Source organism: Malus domestica, chromosome 13 (assembly GCF_042453785.1).
Source record: "Malus domestica chromosome 13, GDT2T_hap1".
In the NCBI taxonomy this organism is placed as follows: Eukaryota; Viridiplantae; Streptophyta; class Magnoliopsida; order Rosales; family Rosaceae; genus Malus; species Malus domestica.
In genome coordinates this window covers 7,759,456-7,783,135 of record NC_091673.1, presented here as the reverse complement: position 1 = coordinate 7,783,135, position 23,680 = coordinate 7,759,456, and the positions used below count along the sequence as shown (strand labels likewise).

The 23,680-nt window shown below is 33.7% G+C and overlaps 4 protein-coding genes across 31 annotated transcripts in view; 2 read left to right on the top strand and 2 right to left on the bottom strand.

Moving 5' to 3' along the window:
- Positions 1-6,660, bottom strand: part of LOC103452095 (glyceraldehyde-3-phosphate dehydrogenase 2, cytosolic) — a 37,243-nt gene extending 30,583 nt beyond the window's left edge. The window contains exons 1-3 of one of the 2 annotated variants that reach the window (XM_029091500.2): positions 6,556-6,660; positions 6,367-6,402; positions 6,167-6,267 (exon numbers count right to left, since the gene is read on the bottom strand). In XM_029091500.2, coding sequence (XP_028947333.1) covers positions 6,167-6,267; positions 6,367-6,402; positions 6,556-6,559 — 141 coding nt within the window. In that variant the 5' untranslated portion in view covers positions 6,560-6,660. The remainder of the gene's footprint in view (positions 1-6,166; positions 6,268-6,366; positions 6,403-6,555) is intronic. The other variant, XM_029091499.2, reaches the window with a different exon arrangement.
- Positions 6,661-6,768: 108 nt separating this feature from the next.
- Positions 6,769-23,309, top strand: LOC139190347 (uncharacterized). 27 transcript variants are annotated; one of them, XR_011574505.1, is made up of 13 exons: positions 6,769-7,293; positions 7,558-7,661; positions 8,041-8,134; positions 8,218-8,292; positions 9,050-9,133; positions 9,365-9,741; positions 9,851-12,209; positions 14,305-14,409; positions 14,647-14,733; positions 14,864-14,966; positions 15,171-15,236; positions 22,400-22,562; positions 23,090-23,309. XR_011574505.1 is itself a non-coding variant. In XM_070810437.1 (11 exons), the coding sequence occupies exons 7-10, from the start codon at positions 14,317-14,319 to the stop codon at positions 15,212-15,214; spliced, it is 327 nt and encodes a 108-aa protein (XP_070666538.1). In that variant the 5' UTR covers positions 6,769-7,293; positions 7,558-7,661; positions 8,041-8,134; positions 8,218-8,292; positions 9,050-9,133; positions 12,105-12,209; positions 14,305-14,316; the 3' UTR covers positions 15,215-15,236; positions 22,400-23,309. The 27 variants fall into 27 exon arrangements, 7 of the variants coding, with proteins under 7 accessions (XP_070666538.1, XP_070666541.1, XP_070666539.1 ...); XR_011574503.1 differs by having other exon boundaries at positions 15,171-15,357; XR_011574508.1 differs by having other exon boundaries at positions 14,647-14,765.
- LOC103452104 (uncharacterized) lies at positions 15,785-18,120 on the bottom strand. The gene is made up of 4 exons (XM_008391590.4): positions 17,902-18,120; positions 17,659-17,697; positions 16,233-16,294; positions 15,785-16,154 (listed from the first exon to the last, which is right to left on the bottom strand). The coding sequence occupies exons 1-4, from the start codon at positions 18,118-18,120 to the stop codon at positions 16,136-16,138; spliced, it is 339 nt and encodes a 112-aa protein (XP_008389812.2). The 3' UTR covers positions 15,785-16,135.
- On the top strand, positions 18,323-22,031 carry LOC103452617 (PKS-NRPS hybrid synthetase cheA-like). Its single transcript, XM_070810434.1, has 4 exons — positions 18,323-18,679; positions 19,667-21,546; positions 21,637-21,710; positions 21,804-22,031. The coding sequence occupies exons 1-3, from the start codon at positions 18,547-18,549 to the stop codon at positions 21,640-21,642; spliced, it is 2,019 nt and encodes a 672-aa protein (XP_070666535.1). The 5' UTR covers positions 18,323-18,546; the 3' UTR covers positions 21,643-21,710; positions 21,804-22,031.
- Positions 23,310-23,680: the final 371 nt, after the last annotated feature.

The window sequence follows — 23,680 nt, the reverse complement described above, 5'->3', positions numbered from 1 at the left end:
CTTTGAATTCAATCTATTTCAATTCAACCTCTTTCAATTCAAGTTTGCAATGAATTTGTGGCTTAACTGTGACCGCACAAAATAGGAGGGGATGTGAGTGTATGGGAAGTGGGAGGGCAGAAAAGCCGAATCCCATCAAAAGTGGGTGGCAAGGGTGGAGTCAGAAAATTTCGTAAGGGACGGCTATAACTTTTGTTTCCTTTGTAAGCCTGGATGGAGTGGACTAACTTCTTTTTCACTAACGAGGAGAACTAAATCGAAATTCGCACTAAGTTATAGTCTAAGGGTACGTTTTTGCTCACTATCCTCAAGTAGTGGTAATGCTCATTAACCTACTTATTATTGTTAAATGAGTTCAAATTTTGAGAAATTCTAGTTAAAAGAGTGGCTATGTCGCTTGGTGGGTGGTCAGAAAGAAAGAGTCATAAGAACTTTTATTTATTTATGAATACGGACAATATCCTTAGTTGTTAGAAAGAAAAAAAAAGTTAAGAAGAGTTTCAAAGTAAGTTAGTACCAATAGAATAGTTGGAGGGTAACATGTACTAATTGGAGGGTGTGGAGCCTCCTAAGTGTGGTGCTCCAATGCAACTTAATTCACGTTCATTTTATTGTTTGTTCAAAAAAAAAAAATTAACAATCATTTTTTAACATATTATTGGATCACGAGACAAGTTTAATTAACTGAAATTCATATAATCTTTATTTGTTTATTTGAGATAGAGAGATGGAAACATGAGTTAGGGTCCACGTGATCCAACAATATCCCGAAATGTAGCATCACCTTCTAACAAACAGTCAAAAGATTCGTCCAGGATAACAACGACAAATGCAAACCAAGAAACGGATAACCCCATCTATCCAATCATCTAGGGCTCCAAGGACATCAGAACAGAGGAGCTCGGAAAAAAGACCATTTCTCTTAACTTTTAATTCTTGGGGTGTTTTAGGCTAAGGGCTCATTTCGATGTCTAAAATTTGAATGAATTTAGTGAGTTGTCCAAGTTAAGCCTATCATTAACGACCTAAATGCGGCGTCTGTAGCACTCTCCCCCAATCGCACACAAAGCCGCACTACTACAAAACTACCCATTACTGGCACAAATAAAAACGACAAGAAAAGGTTATTACTGAGGGATTTTAAGCAAAATCCGACAGAAAATGGTTGCAGTGGCGGATATCATAAGTGACAGCATTGCTCGCGTCAGGAAATAAATTTTCTGACAGAAAATACTATAAAACCGACAGGATATATATTTATTTATTATAATTTATGTCGCATAAAACCGACAGAAAATACTAAAACCGCCAGGAATTCTGTCGGATATAACCGACAGAGAATTTATTATAAAATATATAAAATCATTCTTGTCGGATAAAACCGACAGAAAGTATATTAATAAAAAAAAATCTGCGTTCACCATCCAAAACCTCGTCGGAGCTCGAGCTCGAACTCGAACTCGAAAACATCAGATCCCTCAACAACTTGAACAAACAGCCAAAAACCCAAGAAAACACACACAAAAGCTGAGAGAGAGTAGTAGATTTCATGGAGCTCGAGCTCGAGCTCGAACTCGAAAATAATATGTCGTGGCCTTTTGCTCTCTACCACTGGTTGAGCAAGATTGGATGGAGCCGAAGCTACAAAAGGTTCTATATCCCAAGGAGAACTGCAGCATGCTCGAGCTCGAACTCAAAAATAATATGTCGAGGCCTTTGAACTGCAGCATGCTCATCCCATTGAACCTGCAAGAAATACAACTAAAGATAAGTAGATGAACAGGAAGAAATAAAACAGCATTTGATCTGTAACTTGTTAGCATCTTAACCTTCAACGATCACCATTTAGATTCAGTCCACTGAGGACATAAATCCCCAACCTCAACTATTGTGCCTGTGAACCTGAGTAATATGAAAGACACAGAGAGAGAGAGAGAGAGAGAGATAGCTAAAGCTAGGGTTCGAACTAGAAGTAAATGAGGAGAGGAGAGAAGAGAAGAAGAAGGAAATGCGGAGAGGAGAAAATAGGGAAGGGAGAAGCACCGACGGCAGGGAGAGATGGAGGGGGGGTTATAATGTGGAAATGCTTCATTACTGTCGGTTAAAACCGACAGAAATCTTTTTAATAAAAACCGACAAAATTTTTTTAATAAAAACCGACAGAAACTTTCATTAATGTCGGCTATAACCGACAGAAACAAAATGGCGGCAAAAATTTTAAACTTTCCCCCAAATTTTAAAATTTTAAACTTTCCCCGAAATTTTAAATTCCCCCCCCCCAAATTTTGTTACAATTTAAAAAAATAAAATAATAATTGTTTGGTTTAATAAATAAATAAATAATATGTATTTAAATAGAATATGTTTTTAAAAATTAAATAAATAATTCTTTGGTTTAATAGATAATTTTTACATTTTTGGTTTAATAGATAATAATCCATGTAAAATATGCGATAAATAAACAAAAAGAGAATTGTACAATGAAAATGTCTTCACACGAACTAAATATTGTCTAATCAATACTTGAAAAACATAAATAAAAATTTAGCACATATTACTTTTCCCACTTCAATTTAGCACAAATTTAGCACAAAATTTTGGCAAATTTATGCATTCTACGAAATTAGTTTCCATGATCTAACCGTCAAACTTGTTTGTAGATACTACAAGATCGCATATGTAAAAAATCGTAAAAAACAAACATTCAAAGATTACGTAACGGAACAAAAGTTTTCGACGGTTATAAACGAAAATTCACAATTTAACGGTTATTTTAGCTTCGATTTTAATGATTTTTTACAACTACACTCTTCGATCCTATAAGAATGTAATGAATGAATTTGATCTTCAATTTAAAATATTTACACTAGTGGATACCACAAAATCTTATTTTATTCTTAATGGAAGTATAACATTAACTCTAAGTGTTTGTTTAATCTACTGTTTTGATGTGATACGCATTCTAAGAAGCTTTTTTCAACGATCCAACCGTCAAAATTATTTGTACACACTCCGAGATTGCATACGTAAAAAATCGTAAAAAACAAACATTCAGAGATTACGTAACGGAACAAAAGTTTTCGACGGTTACAAACAAAAAATCACAATTTAATGGTTATTTTAGCTCCGAATTTGATGATTTTTTACAGCTACACTCCTCGACCCTATAAGAATGTAATGAATAAATTTGATCTTTAATTTAAAATATTTACACTAGTGGATACCACAAAATCTTATTTTATTCTTAATGGAAGTATAACATTAACTCTAAGTGTTTGTTTAATCTACTGTTTTGATGTGATACGCATTCTAAGAAGCTTTTTTCAACGATCCAACCGTCAAAATTATTTGTACACACTCCGAGATTGCATACGTAAAAAATCGTAAAAAACAAACATTCAAATATTACGTAACGGAACAAAAGTTTTCGACGGTTACAAACAAAAAATCACAATTTAACGGTTATTTTAGCTCCGATTTTGATGATTTTTTACAGCTACACTCCTCGACCCTATAAGAATGTAATGAATAAATTTGATCTTTAATTTAAAATATTTACACTACTGGATACCACAAAATCTTACTTTATACTTAACAGAAGTATAATATTAACTAAGTGTTTGTTTAATCTACCGTTTTGACGCAATATGCATTCTACAAAACTTTTTTCAACGATCCAACCATCAAACTTATTTGTACACACTCCAAGATTGCATACGTCAAAAATCGTAAAAAACAAACATTCAAAGATTACGTAACGGAACAAATTTTTTCGACGGTTATAAAAGAAACATCACAATTTAATGGTTATTTTAGCTCCGATTTTGATGATTTTTTACAGCTACACTCCAGAACCCTATAAGAATGTAATGAATAAATTTGATCTTCAATTTAAAATATCTACACTAGTAGATACCACAAAATCTTATTTTATACTTAATAGAAGTATAATATTAACTAGTGTTTGTTTAATCTACAGTTTTGATGCAATATGCATTCTATGAAACTTTTTTCAACGATCCAACCGTCAAACTTATTTTTACACACTCCAAGATTGCATACGTAAAAAGTTGTAAAAAACAAACATTCAGAGATTAGGTAACGAAACAAAAAATTTCGATGATTATAAACAAAAAATCACAATTTAACGATTATTTTAGCTTCGATTTTGATGATTTTTTATAGCTACACTTCTCGATCTTCAATTTAAAATATTTGCACTAGTGGATAATTTTTTATACTTAATGGAACTATAACATTAACTCTTAAGTGTTTGTTAAATCTATCAATTTGATAGGATATGCATTCTACGAAACTAGTTTCAACGATTCAACCGTCAAATATGTTTGTCTATACTCTGAGATAGCATGTGTAAAAAATCGCCAAAAAAAAAAAACATTCAGAGATTAGGTAATGGGACCGTGAGTGAAAAAAAAAATATTCACACCATTTGTTTATTTATTTTTAATCAATGTAACATTTTAAAATAATAAAATAGTCAATTTCTGTCGGTTATAACCGGCAGAATACTAAAATAATAACCGCCAGAATCTAAAATAATAAAATAGTCAATTTATGTCGGTTATAACCGCCACAATTAACTTAGAAACCGTCAGAATAATTTAAAAATATTAAAAAAAAGAGAATTAAAAAATACTGAGGGTTATAATAATTTTATGGCGGTTAAATCCGCCAGGAAAAATCCGTCAGGACTTTATGTCAGATATATTCGACAGAAAGTAACTTTAATCCGACAGTAAATAAATTATGTGTCGGAAATCTTTTATCCGTCAGAATGACTTATTAACCGCCAGAATCGTCCGACACCTAAAGCTAATATTGTAGTAGTGCCGGCGTGTCCAGAATGCAATTTCACGGTTCACCGGAGATGATGTAGAAGCTGAGGTCTTTCACTCAGTGTAAATTCTTGATGTGATTTTACCACTACAACAATAATCCAGCCTTATTTCACCTGGAGTCGACTATATAATCATACAACGTCATTGCGCTAACTCTTCCGTTAGCTTCAAGTACTCCATATCCTTTTTTATAGTCTCCTTCAAATTCTTCCTAGTCTTTTTCTACACTTTTGTCACAAACCTCCGTGTCATAATCGTATATTTTAACCGAATCATGTAAGTCTTTAATTCACATGTCCAAACTATCATAACCGATTTTCTCTTGTATCGGATTTTTTATGCTTTTGCCATAACAGAATTAGGAAATCATATAAGTCTCCACCACAACAGAAATAGGAAAAATGGCACCGACACCAAGGCAATGATTGGTTGGGACTTCGACAGTGTAGACTGCAGTTGATAAGGAATAAACCACCTCAGCTGGCATAGCTGCAATGATCTATTAAACTCAGCATAATAAACTTGCCGCTTCTCTACAATATATGTTTTGCCTACCCGAAGAGAATCGGGCTTGAAATCAAACACTGTTAATTGTCTTCGGGTTGGCAAACATCACAATGCTTAAGCTAACCAAAGAGAATAATAGAAAGCAAAATAACAAACAAGGAATCGAGGGTAGAAGCAAAATAAGAGAAACACATTCCATACGACAACCCCATCAATTTTGCCTTTATATTCAAACTTGCATAAAAATTAGAAAACTCCAACAGGAAACAAGATAACACTTCTTATTCTGAACTCCAAACCATAACACTTGAAAAGCAAGCCTAGAGACACTCAACACTTTGGAAATTTGTAAACACGGGAATTCTTCTTGTCTTGGGTGCGAGGGGGCTCACTTCTTTATCTCATTTGCCTTGGTCTTGTAAACACGGGAATTCTTCTTGTCTTGGGTGCGCAGAGGCCCACTTCTCTTTGTCTCATTTGCCTTGGTCTTGGACGAGGTCTTGATGGGCGCAGAGGAGGTCTTGACGGGCATCTCACGGAAGACAAGGGTCTTGGAGTAGTTGACCTTGAGCTCATGGTGCGCGGAGGAGGTCTTGACGGGCTTCTCAGGGAAGACAAGGGTCTTGGAGTAGTTGACCTTGAACTCATGTTGCATCCATGGACGCTGGGCTGTGTCGTACTTGGACATGTAGGTCTAAACACAAAAACAATCACACAAATCACCAATCAAATCCGAAACCAAAAACCCTAAATCTGAAAACCCGACAAAATAACACAAAAACTTCAAGTAAATAACTCACCATGGGATCGGTGGTGATGAAGGGATCGTTGGCAGCCACAAGTTCAAAGGGATCGTTGGCAGCCACAAGTTCAAAGGGATCGTTGGCAGCCACAAGTAATCCTAAACCATTTCAATTCAAATCTCAATCAATTCACAGATCAAATCACAAAAGAACATACCAAAAATTAAAACTCAAGGAGCGATGGATCTGATCATCACCGTTGATTCCGATCTTGTTCTTCTTGCCAGATGTTGCTGATCGATACAAACAAGCACAACACACAAACGGTCAGAAAAACACAAAAAAATTACAGAAAAATCAACAACAAAAAAAAAAAACACAAGATCTGCAACAAAAATGGCGAAATCGAAATCAATAATTGAGAATCGAGATCAATAGATCAATACCCATGATGGTTGTAGAGAGAGAAAGTATTGTCTAGAGAGAGAGGCAGATAAGAAAGCTGATCGAGGGAAGGTAGTGTGAGAGAGAGAGCGAGTTAGAAATATATATAGGTGTAGCGCTTTGGAATATGCGGACGAATATGATGCCGTGGCGAAATTGAATTGGTAATGGCCTGAGAACTTGAGCTTCTAGGATTACCGGTTAGAATCAGGATTCTCTCCTGAACATTCCTTTTGTATTCTTTTTTGCTCTTTCTTTGTTTCTGTCATCACTGTTCATTCTACAGTAGAATGGCATTTTCGTCCCTGCCGTGCAACAGGATTCTTTTATTTCGGTTGCGCCTGAAATTGAAGGAGCAGAAAAACTGGATTGTTCGGGAGACTTCTTTCTTTTGATTTTGTCACCTGGCAGCTTAGCATAGTGACACGTGTTGATTGGGACGCGTGTCACTTTACCCATCTCTTTTTTCTCTGCTTTTACTTTGCTTTAGTTTTTTGTCTCCTCTTCCAAACTCCTCCATTTTCCATCGCCCTCTTCGATCTCTGCTTCGTGTTCTTCGATATTTGCTTCGTGATCTCTTCCATCTCTGCTTTCTCCGTGATTTCGTCTTTTCTGATCGACTTCTATTCGAATTGAAAACCTTCTAGATCTCTCTTCCCTAAATTTCAGCAGCAATTTTGCTCCAAATCTTTCCAATTGAAAAAACCCACATCATCATCATCTATTCCTCATCACCACAGGTACTTTCTACACCTATTATATGTCCAAATCTGTTCAAATATGTGATTTGATATAATTAGACTTCAGAAAAAAACTTGATTTTGTGGGTTAGAAAAAATTTTGCTAATTTTTTGGGTTCATCCTCATCACCATCGACGCGGGCAAAGCTTCCCAATTTGACCTCTTTCCAGATTTTTCTAACCCATCGTTTGGTTTCCGAGAAAAAATAATAATTTAATAAGAAATTTTTTTTTTGTTTTTTGCTTTGCTTTGCTTTGATGCAGAGATTAAAGGCACAGAAGGAACCGTGTGCGCCGAAGGGTTCTTCAACATTAAGATTCAGATACCCGAGGTTGGGTCAAGGATTTTGCCTCTGAACTCAATTCAGGTACACATAGTCTCTCTCTACTTTGATTCTCTCATTAGTTCTTCGCTTGGGCACCGACAAAGTGTCAAACATGAAATTATTGAATTAGTTCGCATGTTATTTTCCACTACCTGAGCAACTGACGGAAATCTAGGCCTGCCATATAACTAATTGACTTCAAATCTCATCAAACATCCTCAATTTTTATTTGTTTGTGGTTTATCCACCCCCCTCCATGTATTTTATTGACATTTTTAGTTGATCTGAAAAACATGACAAAAATCTTTACAATTACGATATGTTGTTTAACAAATGCATGTGTGCATTGTGCAATTGTGTGGTGTAGAGCGTAACATTTCATATACTTCTCTAAAAATTGGATTCTTATCGTTTCTCACAGGTGCCACACCCTCATATATCAGTAGCTTGGCCATTACCAAAAAAAAAAAAAAAAAAAAAAAAAAAAAAAACTGGCGCTTTTGCTTGCCACTCAGGTTTGTCTCGAAATTAGGTTGTTTTTTGTTCCGATTTTTGTCCTTCAGTCATGTTGTGTTTATCCGTTTAATTGTTGATACAGGGCTTGCAGAAAAATTGTGAAAAACTGCATTAAGGTACTCCCCCAATGAAATCGGCAATCACCTGTTCACCCAAGGTCTCCCCCTATTTCTCTTTCTCCTCACTTTCTCTCTAAAATCTTTATCCTTTTCAAATTTATTTGTCTAATCTTTTTAATTTGAAGTTTTCAGTCTTCTCTATTAATGCCAAATAAAAAAAAATAGTATTGGACTAAGACATAGTTGTACTAATGGATCTCTAATTCTAATAAATCTTGCATGTTGGCCGAAGTGACAATAGTCAGAGTTCCCCCTCTGTCTGTCTCTCTTAGTTTCTAATGAGACATAGCTGTATTAATGGGTCTCTGATCTTAATAAATTAAGGATTCTCAACCCATATATGATTTTAGTTTTGGGTTTTTCTTTTTTTGATAGCCAAGGTTAATTAATCCTTAATACCTATATTAATAAATTTTGTTATTAATTTGAGCACAAAAGTCCTAAATTATTTTCTAAATATAGGGAGAGATCTTTTTGCATTGTTTTAAAGGAGCATGAAAGTTCACTATTGTAGGCCTCATGTTCTGTTAAACCTTTTTTTTCCAGTTAGATCATAAGATATCAATCAAAGATCGATTTGATAAAAGCTAATGTTTAAAATTGTTTCTCTTCAAGTGTTTTCTAAATATGTTGCAATCTATTTATTTACAACTTTACCATAATCTTTTGGTAATTAAATTATAATAATCTGTGAGGACAATCTTATTGATTGGATTGCATGTTTGAGAATTTAGCTCTTTGTTTGCAATTTGAATTGCATGACTTTAAATGTATTCTATTTTCTTCAATTCCCAGCTTTGAATTCAGAAAGCAGTAGCTGCTACGGTTGAAATCCAATTGCATATCTTATTTCTACGCCTTTGTTTCATCCGTGGTTAGGTAAGGCTCAAATCTTTCAAATTTGTCTTTGTTTTGGATTGCATGTCTACATAAGGATTTAACATTTTGTAGTGTAGTTTCAATCATAAAAGATAATCAACTAAGGTTTTCTGAATCATTATTAGGGTTGGTTTTTGCATAATAGTTTCGAAATGTAACTTTTATGTGTTTGTTTTGGTTGATTGTAGATTACATATTGTCAAGTATTTAATAATTGACTTCTTTTCCTAGGGTTCTCAGCCCATTATCTGTTGTTTGGAGTTTAAACTTTTTTCAAGCCATGTTAACAAGGTCTAGAAATACCAAACTGAATAGAATGCTACGAGAAGGCCATATCGTTGGTTCTTCCAGTGGTATACAAGTTTGTGATAATCCAGGCTTTGAACCTCAGAACAAAAGACGAAAAGACGACCATATTGTTGGTTCTTCCAGTGGCATACAAGTTTGTGATAAACCAGGCTTTGAATCTGAAAACGAAAGACAAAAAAATGTTGACAATGTGTGTTCAACAAGTACAAACACAGTTCAAACCACTGTCAATGTCGATACATTTGATAATCCGAATCAAATTAGTAAAGGTCAAGCCAATTTTCAGAAAAATAAAAAAGGTAAACTATCTTTTTAACGTACAATTTCTTTGGGTTGGTTATGTATTTATGACTTTGCTTCTAATAGGTTGACTTTTTTTCCCCTTCTTTTTTCACCTTTTTTCAATAGGAAATGTTCAGAAATATGTGGATTTGGGAGACAAAAAGTATAAGTGCATCTATTGTGGTGCACTTTTTTGGATAAAAGAGTCTTTAAAGCAGAAGTCCAAGAATAATGAGCCCCTTTATTCTCTTTGTTGCCAACAAGGAAAAGTCAAGCTCCCACGTCCAATGCTTACTCCTCACTTTTTAGAAAATTTGCTTGACCCAACGAAAGGCCAAACAAGCTTATTGTTTAGAGAGAACATTAGAGCTTATAATTCAATGTTTGCATTTACTTCAATGGGAGCTAAAGTTGATCACACGGTTAACAATCAGTTAGGCCCGTACATTTTTAAAATTAGTGGTCAAGTGCATCATTTAATGGGCTCTTTGTTACCCCCTGATGGTGAATGCCCAAAGTTTGCTCAACTATATGTGTATGATACTGCTAATGAAATTGGAAATCGTTTCAATGCTATTAATTGTAAGGAAACAAATATGAAGCTTGATGAGAATATTGTCAAGGGTCTGATCAACATGTTCAATGAATCAAATGAATTGGTTCAAGTGTTTCGAACAATTAGAGATAAATTTGAAAACAATTCTCTCCCTTCTTTGAAAATAACTATATTGGGTAGGCAGTTAAATGATGATAAACAATATGGACAGCCTACATGTGATGAAATCGCTAGTTTAATAGTGGGTGATATTGGTCAATTTGACTCAAATAGAGATATTGTCATAGAGTTTAAAGATGGTGAACTAAAACGTGTGACAAAATTAAATCCAAAATTTATGTCTTTACAATATCCCATTCTTTTTCCATATGGTGAAGATGGATACAGACTTGATTTGAAATTGAATATCCCCTCAAACAATCGCCCATGTAAAAGAGGCAGAGTAACTATGAGAGCATTTATAGCCTATCAAATTCAAGAAAGGGAGTCTCAATTAGATACATTGTTAAAAGGAGGAAGACTTTTTCAACAATTTTTGGTAGATGCTTATGCAACACTTGAAGAGGATCGATTGGATTATATTAGAAAAAACCAAAAAAGCTTACGAAGTGAGGTGTATAAAGGCATTTATGACGCTGTATCAAAAGATGATCATGATGCTGATAACATAGGCAAGAAAGTAATATTACCTAGCTCATACACAGGAAGCCTTAGATATATGCTTAACAACTATCAAGATGCGATGGCTATTTGTAGACAATTTGGTAATCCTGATTTGTTCATAACCTTCACTTGCAATATCAAATGGCCTGAAATTGTGAGAGAATTTGATATAAAACTTGGATACAAGTTAGAGGATAGACCGTATATCATTTCTAGGGTTTTTAAGATGAAACTTGATGATATGATTAGCTACATAAAATCAGGAGAACCTTTTGGAGAAGTTGAAGCAGGTGAGTTTAAATTTTTTTTTTTTCTCAGTTTCTTTCATTTTATCTTTACAATGAAACTGACTATGATTTATATATTTCCTAACTTGATTGCAAACAGATGTTTGTACAATCGAGTTTCAGAAAAGAGGGTTGCCTCACGCTCACATCTTAATTTGGTTAAAGAAGCCTTACAAATGCTACTCTGCTGATGACATAGATTCCATCATTTCAACTGAAATACCAAATAAAAATTCAGATCCTCTCCTTTATGAAATTGTGAACCAATTCATGATTCATGGTCCTTGCGGACAACTTAATCAAAAGTCTCCATGCATGCGAGAGGGAAAATGTTCTAAGTTTTTCCCAAAGCAATACAAAAGTGAAACAATTTTTGAAACAAATATTTTTCCTATGTATAGGCGTCGTGATGATTAGTCAAAATTTATGGTTAAAAATGGGATGCAAATAGATAATGGTTTTGTTGTACCTTACAATTCAAATTTATTATTGAGATACAATGCTCATATAAATGTTGAGTCATGTTGCCAATCAATACTTATAAAATATCTTTTCAAATACATAAACAAAGGTTCAGATCGAGCAAGAATTGTTTTTGAAGAGAATTCAAACAATGAAATACGTGCTTATCTAAATTGTAGATATATATCTCCATACGAAGCTGTTTGGAGATTGTTTGAGTATCCAATTCATATGAGAGAACCTCATGTTGAATGATTGCCAGTACATCTTCCTTTGGAACAAACTATTGTTTTCAATAGTAATCAATCCCTTGAATCAATTGTTAGTCAAGAAGCTTCTGAACACACAATGTTGACAAGTTGGTTTGAAATAAATAAATTTTTTCTTGAAGCGCGAACACTAACTTATGCAGAATTGCCATCAAAGTTTGTTTGGGAATCTCGACATAAGATTTGGAAGCCTATGAAAAGAAAAGGAGGATCCATAGGCAGAATTGCCTACGTGCATCCTGCATCAGGTGAGTTATACTATTTAAGAATGCTTCTTAATATTAAAAAAGGTGTTCTCAATTTTGATGACATTAGAACTGTGAACGGCATTATTCAACCATCGTATCAAGCTGCATGTAAATGTTTGAGTTTACTAGGGGATGACAAAGAGTGGATTGAAGCTTTAGGAAATGCAGTTAATATTGCAACATCTCGCGAGTTGAGACAATTATTTGTTACAATGATTTTATTTTGTGAAATAGCAAATCCTCAACAGCTTTTTAATAGTCATTGGCAATATATGTGTGATGACATTTTGTATGAGCTTCGAAAATCTTTTGCAATGTCAACTCTGAATTTATCAGAATTGGAATTAAAAAACTCTCTTCTATTTGAATTAGAGCAACTATTTAATGCATCATCTAGCTCTTTAAAAGATCATAATTTGCCTATGCCTGATGAAAGAAAAATGTCAGAAATTAGAAACAAATTGTTGAGGGAAGAATTAAATTACAATTGTGATGATTTAAGTCGAGAACATTCTGTTTTGGTAACACAGCTTAATGAAACCCAAAAATTTGTCTATGATTGTGTTATTAGTATTGTGAATGAAAAAAGGTCAGGTCTCTTTTTTGTTTATGGCCATGGAGGAACTGGAAAAACATTTTTATGGCATACAATAATAAGTAAAATCAGGTCTGAGGGTAAAATTGTTTTAGCAGTTGCTTCATCTGGAATAGCTTCATTACTTTTACTAGGTGGTAGAACTGCTCACTCCAGATTCAAAATTCCTCTCATAGTTACAAATTGCTCAACATGTCAAATTAAGAAAGGGACTCATCTTGCTAAATTAATTGAAAAAACAGATCTTATTATTTGGGATGAAGCTCCTATGAATCATAAGCATTGTTTTGAAGCATTAGACAAGTCACTTTCTGATATTTTTTCACATTCAAATGATTCAAATAAAAATGCTCCATTTGGTGGCAAACCTTTTTTATTAGGCGGTGACTTTAGACAAATTTTACCAGTTATTCCTGGTGGAACAAAAGAACAGATAATAGATGCCTCTTTAAATAACTCTTATTTATGGCCTTTTTTCAAAGTATTTCAGTTGAAGGAAAATATGAGGCTTTCACAAAAGGGATTAAATAATGATCAAAAGAAAAAACTTGCTAATTTTGCATCTTGGATTTTACAGATAGGTGATGGCCAAATTGGAGATACACTTGATTCAAATGATAAAGATACATGTTGGATTGAAATTCCAGATGATTTACTCATTCATTCATACTCTGATCCTATTCATTCTATTTTTTCAGCAACTTATCCAGACTTTGAAAATAATTTTGCCAGTTTTGAATATTTACGAGAGCGAGCTATTGTTACACCAAAAAATGATATTGTAGTGGAGATAAATGATTATGCAATAGATTTGTTACTTGGTCAAAAACACGTTTATTTAAGCTCTGATTCTTTATACTCATCTACTGGAAATTTTGAGAATCTTAGTATAATGTATCCTACAGAATTTCTCAACACACTTGATTTCAATGGCTTGCCTTCGCACAACTTAATTTTAAAGATTGGAATGCCTATTATGTTGCTCCGAAACTTAAACCAATCTTTAGGTTTGTGTAATGGAACAAGATTGGTTGTGACTCAATTATTTGATAGAATTATTGAAGCTAGAATACTTGCTGGCAGCAACATTAATTACAAAGTTTTCATTCCTTAAATAATCTTGACAGCAACTGAAAACAAATGGCCTTTTGTACTTAAAAGACGTCAATTTCCAATAAGACCATGTTATGCAATGACAATTAACAAAAGTCAGGGACAATCATTGAAACAAGTGGGACTCTATTTACCACAACCTATCTTCACTCATGGTCAATTATATGTTGCATTATCTAGAGTCATATCAAGAGAGGGTCTCAAAGTTTTAATTACTAACAACAATGAAATGCCAAATACATTTACAAAAAATATAGTTTACAAAGATGTTCTGCAAAATTTAACAACAGGTTGTAGCTTGCATACATCTGCAATTAAAAACTTACATACTATACATTTTGATATATAGACACTTTTTTCCTAACAATATGTATATTTTGCTTGCAGATTTACAAGACAATGAGCATCGTGCCAATTTGTAGCAGGAGTCACTCACCAAGACATTGCAGGGCACGGGTGTACAATTCGGACTCGGTCATGGGGTTTCTTAAGGTAGACTGTTATCAAGTTTGAATTTTCTAATTTTCTTTCTGCAAATTATTTTTTATTTTTGGAATTGCAATTGTATAATCGGATAAGAAAACTAGAAAATATGTTCGATTAGAACAAATAATTTTAATCATATCTTTCATTTATTTTTGGATTCTATCTTGGTATCATGTTGAGTGTTAGTCTTATCTTTAAACTTTATGTGCTGCTGAGTTTGTTAAACTCTAACCGTAATTGTAGGTTGATTTGGACCTGGGCAACTATGAACGCTTCCTAGATGTGACTCTTACTAGGGGTAACAACATTACCACTGGCAAGATATATCAGGTGCTTCTAACTCGATTTTGACTTCCTTTGTGGTATGCATCATTTCCTAATTTTGACTTCGAACTTAATCTTACTTATAGTTTTTAGTTTTTGACAAAGATGTAAATGTAATAACTGAGGTTTGTAATAGGGAGGGAGACACCATCAGTTGCTGGAATCATTAACCCCGGTTCTGAGGGATTTCAAAAGCTATTTTTCAGTTAAGAGGAAATCACCATACCAGTGCACTCAAAGTAAGTCGCCATTCTCTCATCCTCTTCCTAGATTTCGACTTTCGTGGCTGCAAGCCACCTTTTGTATATTTATGTATATGCATGTATGCTTGGTTAATCTTAATTTTCCATATCCAATATATTCAAATCATGTTATTAGTCAGATTACCATTCTTGATCTGTTGTTTCGAGATTGTTTAACCTTTGGGTTGATAACTGTTACAGCATTGAAGCATCATGCGCCGCACATCCTACTGCTGATGTCTTAATCAACTTCGCTTCATACAGAAGGTCGGTGATTATTTTATGAGTAGTGTTTTGGAGTGCGAAACTTCTATGGTTGTACCTAACGATGAATGTATGTTGAAAAACAAAGTCAAAGATAAGTTGACGGGTTTGAGAGAAAGCAAAGGTGAGATTAATTGGAATTAGGCCATTCACTAGAATGGATATATTCTTATGTGTATTTGGAATACAAAGTAGTATAATACTAGCATTGGCACCCCCGCGATGCTGCGGGTATTTAAATAGGCATACAACATGTAGAAAGTTATATTTGAAACTTTGCTTAACTCAATTTATTTACAACTCTACGTAACTCAAGGAATAGATAAAAGTTTGTTTCCAATAGATCAACGCTTGAAGTTGCAAGAAAAATAAAAGAATCAATTTATGAGCAGTTGGAAGAATCATTATTTGTAAAAAATTTGTTGATTCAAATATAAACAAATGAAACTGACTGTAAAAGAAAGGCTTACCGAATGTTGCTCCAAACTGAGTTCTAAAAGAGTGTAATTGTGGAAATTCAATGCAACGCTCTGTTGAAGAGATATAAAAAGTAGATCACAAAATATTTACATCACCGTAAACAAAGATGTTGGAAGTTGTTTATACATAAAATATTAAACTTGTACAATCCTAAAACAAAAGATTGAAACCTGTTTACAGATAGACAAAAAACAATATAGTGATTGATTGGATTCTACCACTTGCATCTACCTCTCAAGTGGAACCAGCATTTATATACAAAAAATTAATGAATGCTGGTATACATGCAAAAAATATTATGAAGTTCAGACCAAAGAGACATTTACATGGCAGGCAAATATTATCAATATTGTTTGATACAAAATAACAAAAAACGGTTAATGCGTTTCACTATTGGAGATAGAGTTTTGGCACCGCATCGTTCATCCATAAGCAAGCAAGCTAGGGAAAAGAAATAAAATAATACAGTTAGATGGATATTAGATATATATCAAAATAAATGAGAGAAAAAGGACATACCTGAAGCACAACCAGCATGTAAATGCGAACACAATAGCTGGGAGAACGAACATCACCGTTTCCTGAAAATACAAAACACAACTAAATCATACACTCATAATTACAACCACGACACAAACAAAAACAAACAAAAAAAAAAACACAAAACACCGTTACGTAAAAATAAAATGAGAATCAAACCACATAGTCACTTAGAATCCCAACACAAAAAGAAAACCCTACTAATCTATAAGTCTCACCCCCATAAAAAATCCAAAGGAAATAGTTAACTCTAAACCTTCAAAATCAGCTAAACCCAAATTCAAACAAAAAACCTAACTTTAAATACAAAATTAAAAACAAAAAAGGGCAACCAACTTGAAACCTTCAAAATCAACTAAACCCAAATTCAAACAAAAGGCCTATCTCTAAATACAAAATTAAGAAAAATAGGCAAAAGATAGAAGCAGAAAAACGAATGGAAAAAGTGAACAAAGAGAGGAGTGAAAACGAAACAAAAAGGGTAAAATCCTCTCAACAACAGAAACACTACCGATGATCAACACGTGGTCTGCTCTACCCAATATAAGTATATGTACATTTTTTTTTCTCCCACCTTGCACTTCGCATTTATTATCTTTTTTTTCTGCTCTACTGAGTTTCCGAAAAAGATATAAAAAAAAGGACGGAAGGTGACTGTTCATAAACAGTGTCACATCATGACCTATCACTTCTTTTCTGTCCTAGCCAATATATTTTACTTTTTTTTTCTGCCAGTTCTGACCTCTGACTTTTACATTGAACCTTCATTACTTACTACCACAGCCATCTATATGTATATATAAATATATATTTCTGCCACTTTTATTTATTATCTCTTTTTTGAGAAATGAGCCTTTATCACTACCAGGACCTATTAAAATCTCTAATCTGGAAAAAAAAAAAACAAACAAAAAAGTAACCAATCCCAATATAAATAAATAGAAAGAAAAAAATAAGTCACCAATCACAATTGATTACCTCAGATAGTCTATTTCACATTCTTATACATGACAAACCAAAAAAAATTCAAAACATATATATAATCTCAAACAGGTGGTAAGCACTGACAACAGGAAATAAAACCAAATACCACATCAATCCAAAACCCAAATTTTATTTCATTTTCTTCGCATCAGATCCCCAAATCAAAATGGATCTGACCCCAGAAGAGCTCCAATTTCTCAACATCCCAGATCAATTAAAAAAATTAAATAGATTTAAATTCGGATATAGGAAACAATGAATGAAAGAAATCATATAAGAAATATACAGACACTACAGAGATCATTTAATATAAAAAATCAAGATGCTCAGAGACACAACACAGACACTATTCATACTAAGAATTCTTAGATACCTGTTGAAATTAATTAAATAAAAAAATTTCAGGGCAGCCAATTTATACCTCCGATATTGGTCCTTCACAGACTTTGCCGAGTACAAACTGCAAACATAAACACTACCCATTATACCTTTTTCAGATGGATTTTAGAGAGAGGCGAGAGAGAGATTAGGGTTTAAGAGCAATAACAAAAACTAATTTTATGTTGAGATAACCCAGTGAAGCAGTTGTGGTAGGCGTCTCTCAGATTTGCACAGGGAGAAGCGAAAGAAGAAGAAGGTAGAGAGGGGGTGGTCGATAGCTTACCCGGCGTTTGAGAGTGACAGAAGGCAAGTTGAGAGCAAAGGAAGCAGAGATTTGCGAAAGAGAGAACTGGAAACGGATGGAAAAATCGAGAAGCTGCAGTCGAAGTAGAGGTTCAGACGATGATGGACGCGTGGCCAACTTGGACAAATGCGTAATTTCACTATGCCAAGACTGAAAAACAACGGGGCAAGGAAAGTTGAATGAGGGCAATTCCGCCATTTTACTGCTGGTAAACAGTGCTTTTCCACCGGGTTTTAGTATATAGATAGGGTTGTGATTTTCACACACCCTTAATTACCTTTCCCACACCATTTCTTATTTTTTTAATACTTAATTGATATCTTACTATTTACTCTTCCATATATACCCTTTTTACTTTTTGACTTTTAAAAGTTGTTTTTTTTTTTTATTTACTTGAAACTCCCCTGCTTTTTCCCTTGCTTTCTCCTGCTTCTTCCCCAAAACCCAGACACCTCCTGCTTTTTCCCCAAACCCAGACACCTCTCGCAGCCCGATTCCCTCGCCGCTGCAAATATTTCCACTGCTTCTTCGAAGCCTCCCACTCCCTCCGCCGAGCCCAACGAGACCTATTCTGAAATATTTCCGTTCCCCTGTCCTCTTTATTACTTCTTGTGAAAAACCACAATGGATGACTTGATAATAACAGATAAAGAACTCCAGATGGACATTGAGTTGCAGAAGATATTGGATATGGCATGCAAGGAGGATGGCATGGAAGAAATTTCAGAATGCATTCCTCCTCTTAACACTTTTGATGGTAATTTTCTAAAGTATTTTCTCAAATTATTAAGATTGATTTTGGAATTTAGGGTTTTTGTTCTCTTCTTGCCTCAATTTGTTTTTTAGGTTTAGTTTTTTCTTTCCCTAATTTGTGGTTCAAATGATAATTGAATGAATGAATACTGGTGGTTTAAGATAAATGTATCATGTAACAATGAAGTAACTAAATCCAGGGGAAGAAATTTAGAAAAATGCGTCAAGTAAACAAAAAATCACGAAACTAAGTTTGTAAATGTTTTTGACATCAGAATTTTTTTTACAAGAATAACAAAAAATTAGGCAATGCTCAGAGACTAAGGAGCAAAAGATTAAAAACTACCATGCTTACTTGAATGCACCGGGCAATGCTCTATAACATATTTTTCTCTCATGTACACGGTACACATGCTATTTACACATCTAGATAAGAACCGTTAGATTGAAAATGAACAGACGAGATAAAAAGTATGATTGATATATTTTTTTTGTTTGAAATCTCTAACTTAAATTCTTGGTGTCTTTTGCCCAAAACAAAATCTCGGTGTCAACTCTGTAATCCAAACACTTGAACTTCAAATGAAGCAAAAAATTACCTATTCCTCATAAAAACTGGAGCAAAAATGTACTTTAACTATTGGTTTCTGTTGGGGTTTATAAAAACTGGAGCAAAAATGTACTTTTGCCCAAAACAAAAACTGGTGTCAACTCTGTACTCATAAAAACGGAAATAATAGAGAATATCGATTTGTGTTGGTTTTGGGGAAATTAATTTTCTATTGGAATCTATTGGTCCCCAATACACTTTAACTTAATGGTAAATTGGTATTAGGTTTAATTGTTGTGGTTTTACCTAGGCTCCATGTTTTGGTGTAAACTTGATATAATGCATACAATGCTTTGGTATAAATTTGATACTTAAATGTCTAGTCCATTGATAAAAAGTATATATTCTACATATATAAATGTGTTGGTTTGTGATATATAGGAAGTCAACCAACGATTGATGAGCCCGATAAAATGCTCTCTTTGTTGGCGAAATGTTTTGAAAGTCGAGAAGACCTCATCGGGGAAGTTCGTAAGATAGCATTAATGCAAGGGTTTGCAACCGTTATTAGAAGATCTAAGACAAATACATATGTTGCTATTGGTTGTGATAGAGGTGGGTATTATCGAGCCTCTAAAACTTCACTAGATGAAAGAAAAAAAAACTCAGGATCTCGCCTCATAAATTGTCCATTTGAAATCAAGGGGCGTAAAAAGAAATGTGAAGAATTTTGGAAGCTAGAGATAAAAAGTTTATTGCATAACCATGAACTTTCAAATGACATGTGTGGACATCCTTCTTGTCGTCAATTTTCACAAGAGGAAATCTTACGAATTAAAGAAATGAGTAAGGCTGGTATACCACCACGCCAAATTCTATCTTTGCTTCGGCAAGGCAATCCTCATCTTCAAGTAGTTTCTCGAAACATCTATAATCTAAGAGCTAAGATTGTGAAGGAGAGTCTAGCTGGGCGTCCAGTTATTCAAGCATTATTAGAAGAACTTGGTGAAGGTGGTTTCACTTATAACATTGAGTATGATCATGAAGGCCACTTAACTCATTTGATCTTTGCTCATCCCTTGTCTATAGAGTTGACCAAGAGCTACCCATATGTTTTTGTGATGGATTGCACATATAAGACCAACAAGTATAAGATGCCATTATTGGATATCATAGGAGTTTCAAGTTTCAACACATCCTTTTATTCTTGTTTTGTTTTCATGCAAAATGAGAAAGAAGAGGATTATGTGTGGGCTCTAAAAATGTTTAGTAAGATTTTGGGAGTTGATAATCATCTTATGGTGATTATAACAGATAGGGAGTTGGCATTAATGAATGCTATACGCATTGTCTTTCCGAGTACTTCCAATCTTTTGTGCGTGTGGCATATTGAGAAAAATATACTTGCAAATTGTAAAGCTCATTTTGAGGAAGAAGTTGATTGGATTGATTTCATTTCTACTTGGACAATTTTAATCCAATCTCCTAATGAAACATCATTCAATGAAGCTTGGAGTCGTTTTGAAGTTAAGTACGAGGAGAAGAAATTTGTTTTGAAATATATTCTTGGTACTTGGCTTCCATACAAAGAAAAGTTTGTAAGTGCATGGTCAGAGAAAGTTACCCACTTTGGTAACCGTGTTACTTCAAGAGCCGAAGGTGCACATGCAACGCTAAAAAAATATCTTCAAGTTTCAACTGGAGGTCTTCGCGAGGTAAAAGAAAAAATATGCCTTGCTATTGAAAATCAATTTCAAGAAATCAAAACTCAACATTCAAGTGAAAAAGTTAGAGTTTCACACAAGTTTCGACTTCCCTTCTTCAAAGAGGTTGTTACTCATGTATCTAGATTTGCATTGAATGAGTTATATAATCAATATGAAGCATCAAGTTCTTCTGATCTTCCATGTCAATGTAAGGGTCATTTTCTCAAGACAATGGGTCTTCCTTGTGCTCACATGATTAGAGAGATGAATATTGAAGTCTTGCAACTAAATGACATACATCCACAATGGAGGATTGATAGAAGATTGTTTGTCAATGATCATCATGTAAGCTTGGACAATGAACAAGATCAAATAAGCGGCCTTCTATTGGAGTTTAAAGATAAGTATGAAAAGTTGACTCTTACTCAAAAAGAGGATACCAAAAGGCAACTTTGTGAATTTATTGATACTTCTCTTCCATTAACTCTTGAGCCTAATGTTAAACCTCACAAAGGTCGTCCAATGGGTTCTAAAAATAGAAAAGAATCAAGCTCTACAAAGCATGGTCCTTCAAAGTTTGAAATAGTGGAGAAGGCTCAGAAACGTGCTCGACGGGTATGTCATTTTTTTATTTATCTTTTAATATTGTCTACTATGGTCATGATTATTTATATATACGTATAACTTAATGTTCATTGTTTATAGGTGTGATGAGCATAATGATTTGCCAAAGAAACTTTTTGTTAATAATAGCTTAGATGTGTAAAGAACACATTAAGGTACATATATTTTTGTTGATTTTTCCCCATAAAAATACTAATTAAGTTTGTAATTTTCTTTCCTTTTGTTGACATGTTTTTATTTTCTTGTAGGTTGGAGTGCATGGGTTTCATATCTTTTTGGTAATATTGACATCTCCTTTTGAACACAAGATTAAAGGCCAAACATAGTGTAGGCAGAATGTGAAAGCTTGTAATGATATCTGATGTATTTTTTGGGGCATGAGGCTACTATTATGGGGATTCAAGTGTATGTGGATTGCTTACTAGTATTTTGTACAATTCATGTAACTTATGCATATATGCTATATCATTAGGTAATCGTTTTATTTTTATTTATATAATAGGTGTTTTATACTTGTTTTGGGATCTCTCAGATTAGGCAGTAGAACTTGAGTTACAAATGGCATATATGGTTGAGTGTTAGAAAAAGAAAAAAACAAGTTTAAAATAAAATAACAAAAGTTTCAATGGTCAAAAAGTAAAAAGGGTATATATGGAAGAGTAAATAGTAAGATATCAATTAAGTATTAAAAAATAAGAAGGGGTGTGGGAAAGGTAATTAAGGGTGTGTGAAAATCACAACCCTATAGATAATGTGATATATGTGGTTTATACTTTCTATACTTTTTCTTATGTCTTTTTATGCCTTGGTCCAATTACCTTTTGAATTCAATCTGTTTTTTTAGAAACTTGGTTGCAAGAAAAAAGTTGGAAGGGCAACATAATTGGAAAATTGGGTTACAACAATCACCCTTTAAACTGCAGAGAAGTCTTCATTTGAAGTTCTTTTCGACTGGGATGAGAAGATTGGAGTCCCGAGAGCATTCATAATTAGAAATGAGCATCAGAGTGAGTTTTATTTGAGTTGATAACTGACCTTTATGTGCATTTTTGGTTTGGCTCTTATTTGAAATATTTTTCTAATTGTGATCATTGTGCCTCATGTTTTGTTAGGATTTTGATATTCTAATTTCTTTGTATAAGATTAGTGTATGTGTTAGGAATTTCGGGTTTAGTCATTTTTGTATACTATCACAAGATATGTGCTTGCACTTGCTAATCTTTTTTGCTATGTTTGTATAAATATGATATTGATGTGGTTATAAGAAATAAGAAAGTGACTTCAAATGCCCATTTCATTTGAGTCTTATCTTTTCCGTCTGAATATTAATAATCAGATCAAATTCTTTGACCTAAGCCGTAAATTTTGTGGGTTGAAAAAAAAAACACTGAATTATGTGAAGTGGAATGAAACCATAGGTTTTTGTAATACATTTGGAAATGAACATTATTATGCTTTTGTAATATGATGCTCTCTTAATTTTATTATGTAATTTGTTTCTGTAATACGATGATCTCTTAACTTGCTTTTGCAGATCTTCTTTGGTTCCTATGCTAGCTTTGTGTGTCTCCATCTCCAAATAATTTAGTTGAAAATCACTAATACGCATGCAAATTTGAAAGGGTTTTGATCTTTCGATGAGTTTAAAATGTTTGTTGGTGGTTGGTTGTATTGCTGTCAAATATTTGTTGGATAGTTTGGAACGGAGAAGTTGGTTGATTTAGAGAAACTGAATACACATGGAATTTGGAAGAGTTTTTGGTCTTATATTGGTTTAAACTACTTTTTTGACAATGAGTACTGGAGGGAACTTTTGGTGTTCCATTGAACAATTTTTGTCATATTTTATCAATGTAAATGACACAATATTTCTTAACGTTTTTTGCATGTAAATAGCCCAAAGTTCCATAACCTTTTGTATGTAAGTACTGCTGTTGATCGAAAATCACAAAAACTACCCAAGTGGAATGTGTTGATCTAATATGCTATGTACATAGATAGCCAAAACTTCTACAATTTTATGTGGAGTATCAATTAAATATAGCAATGAATTGTATTAATCTTTTATGACACAATTTTATATATCTTTCAAACATAATGCTTTTTACATTTATTAATCCCGCAA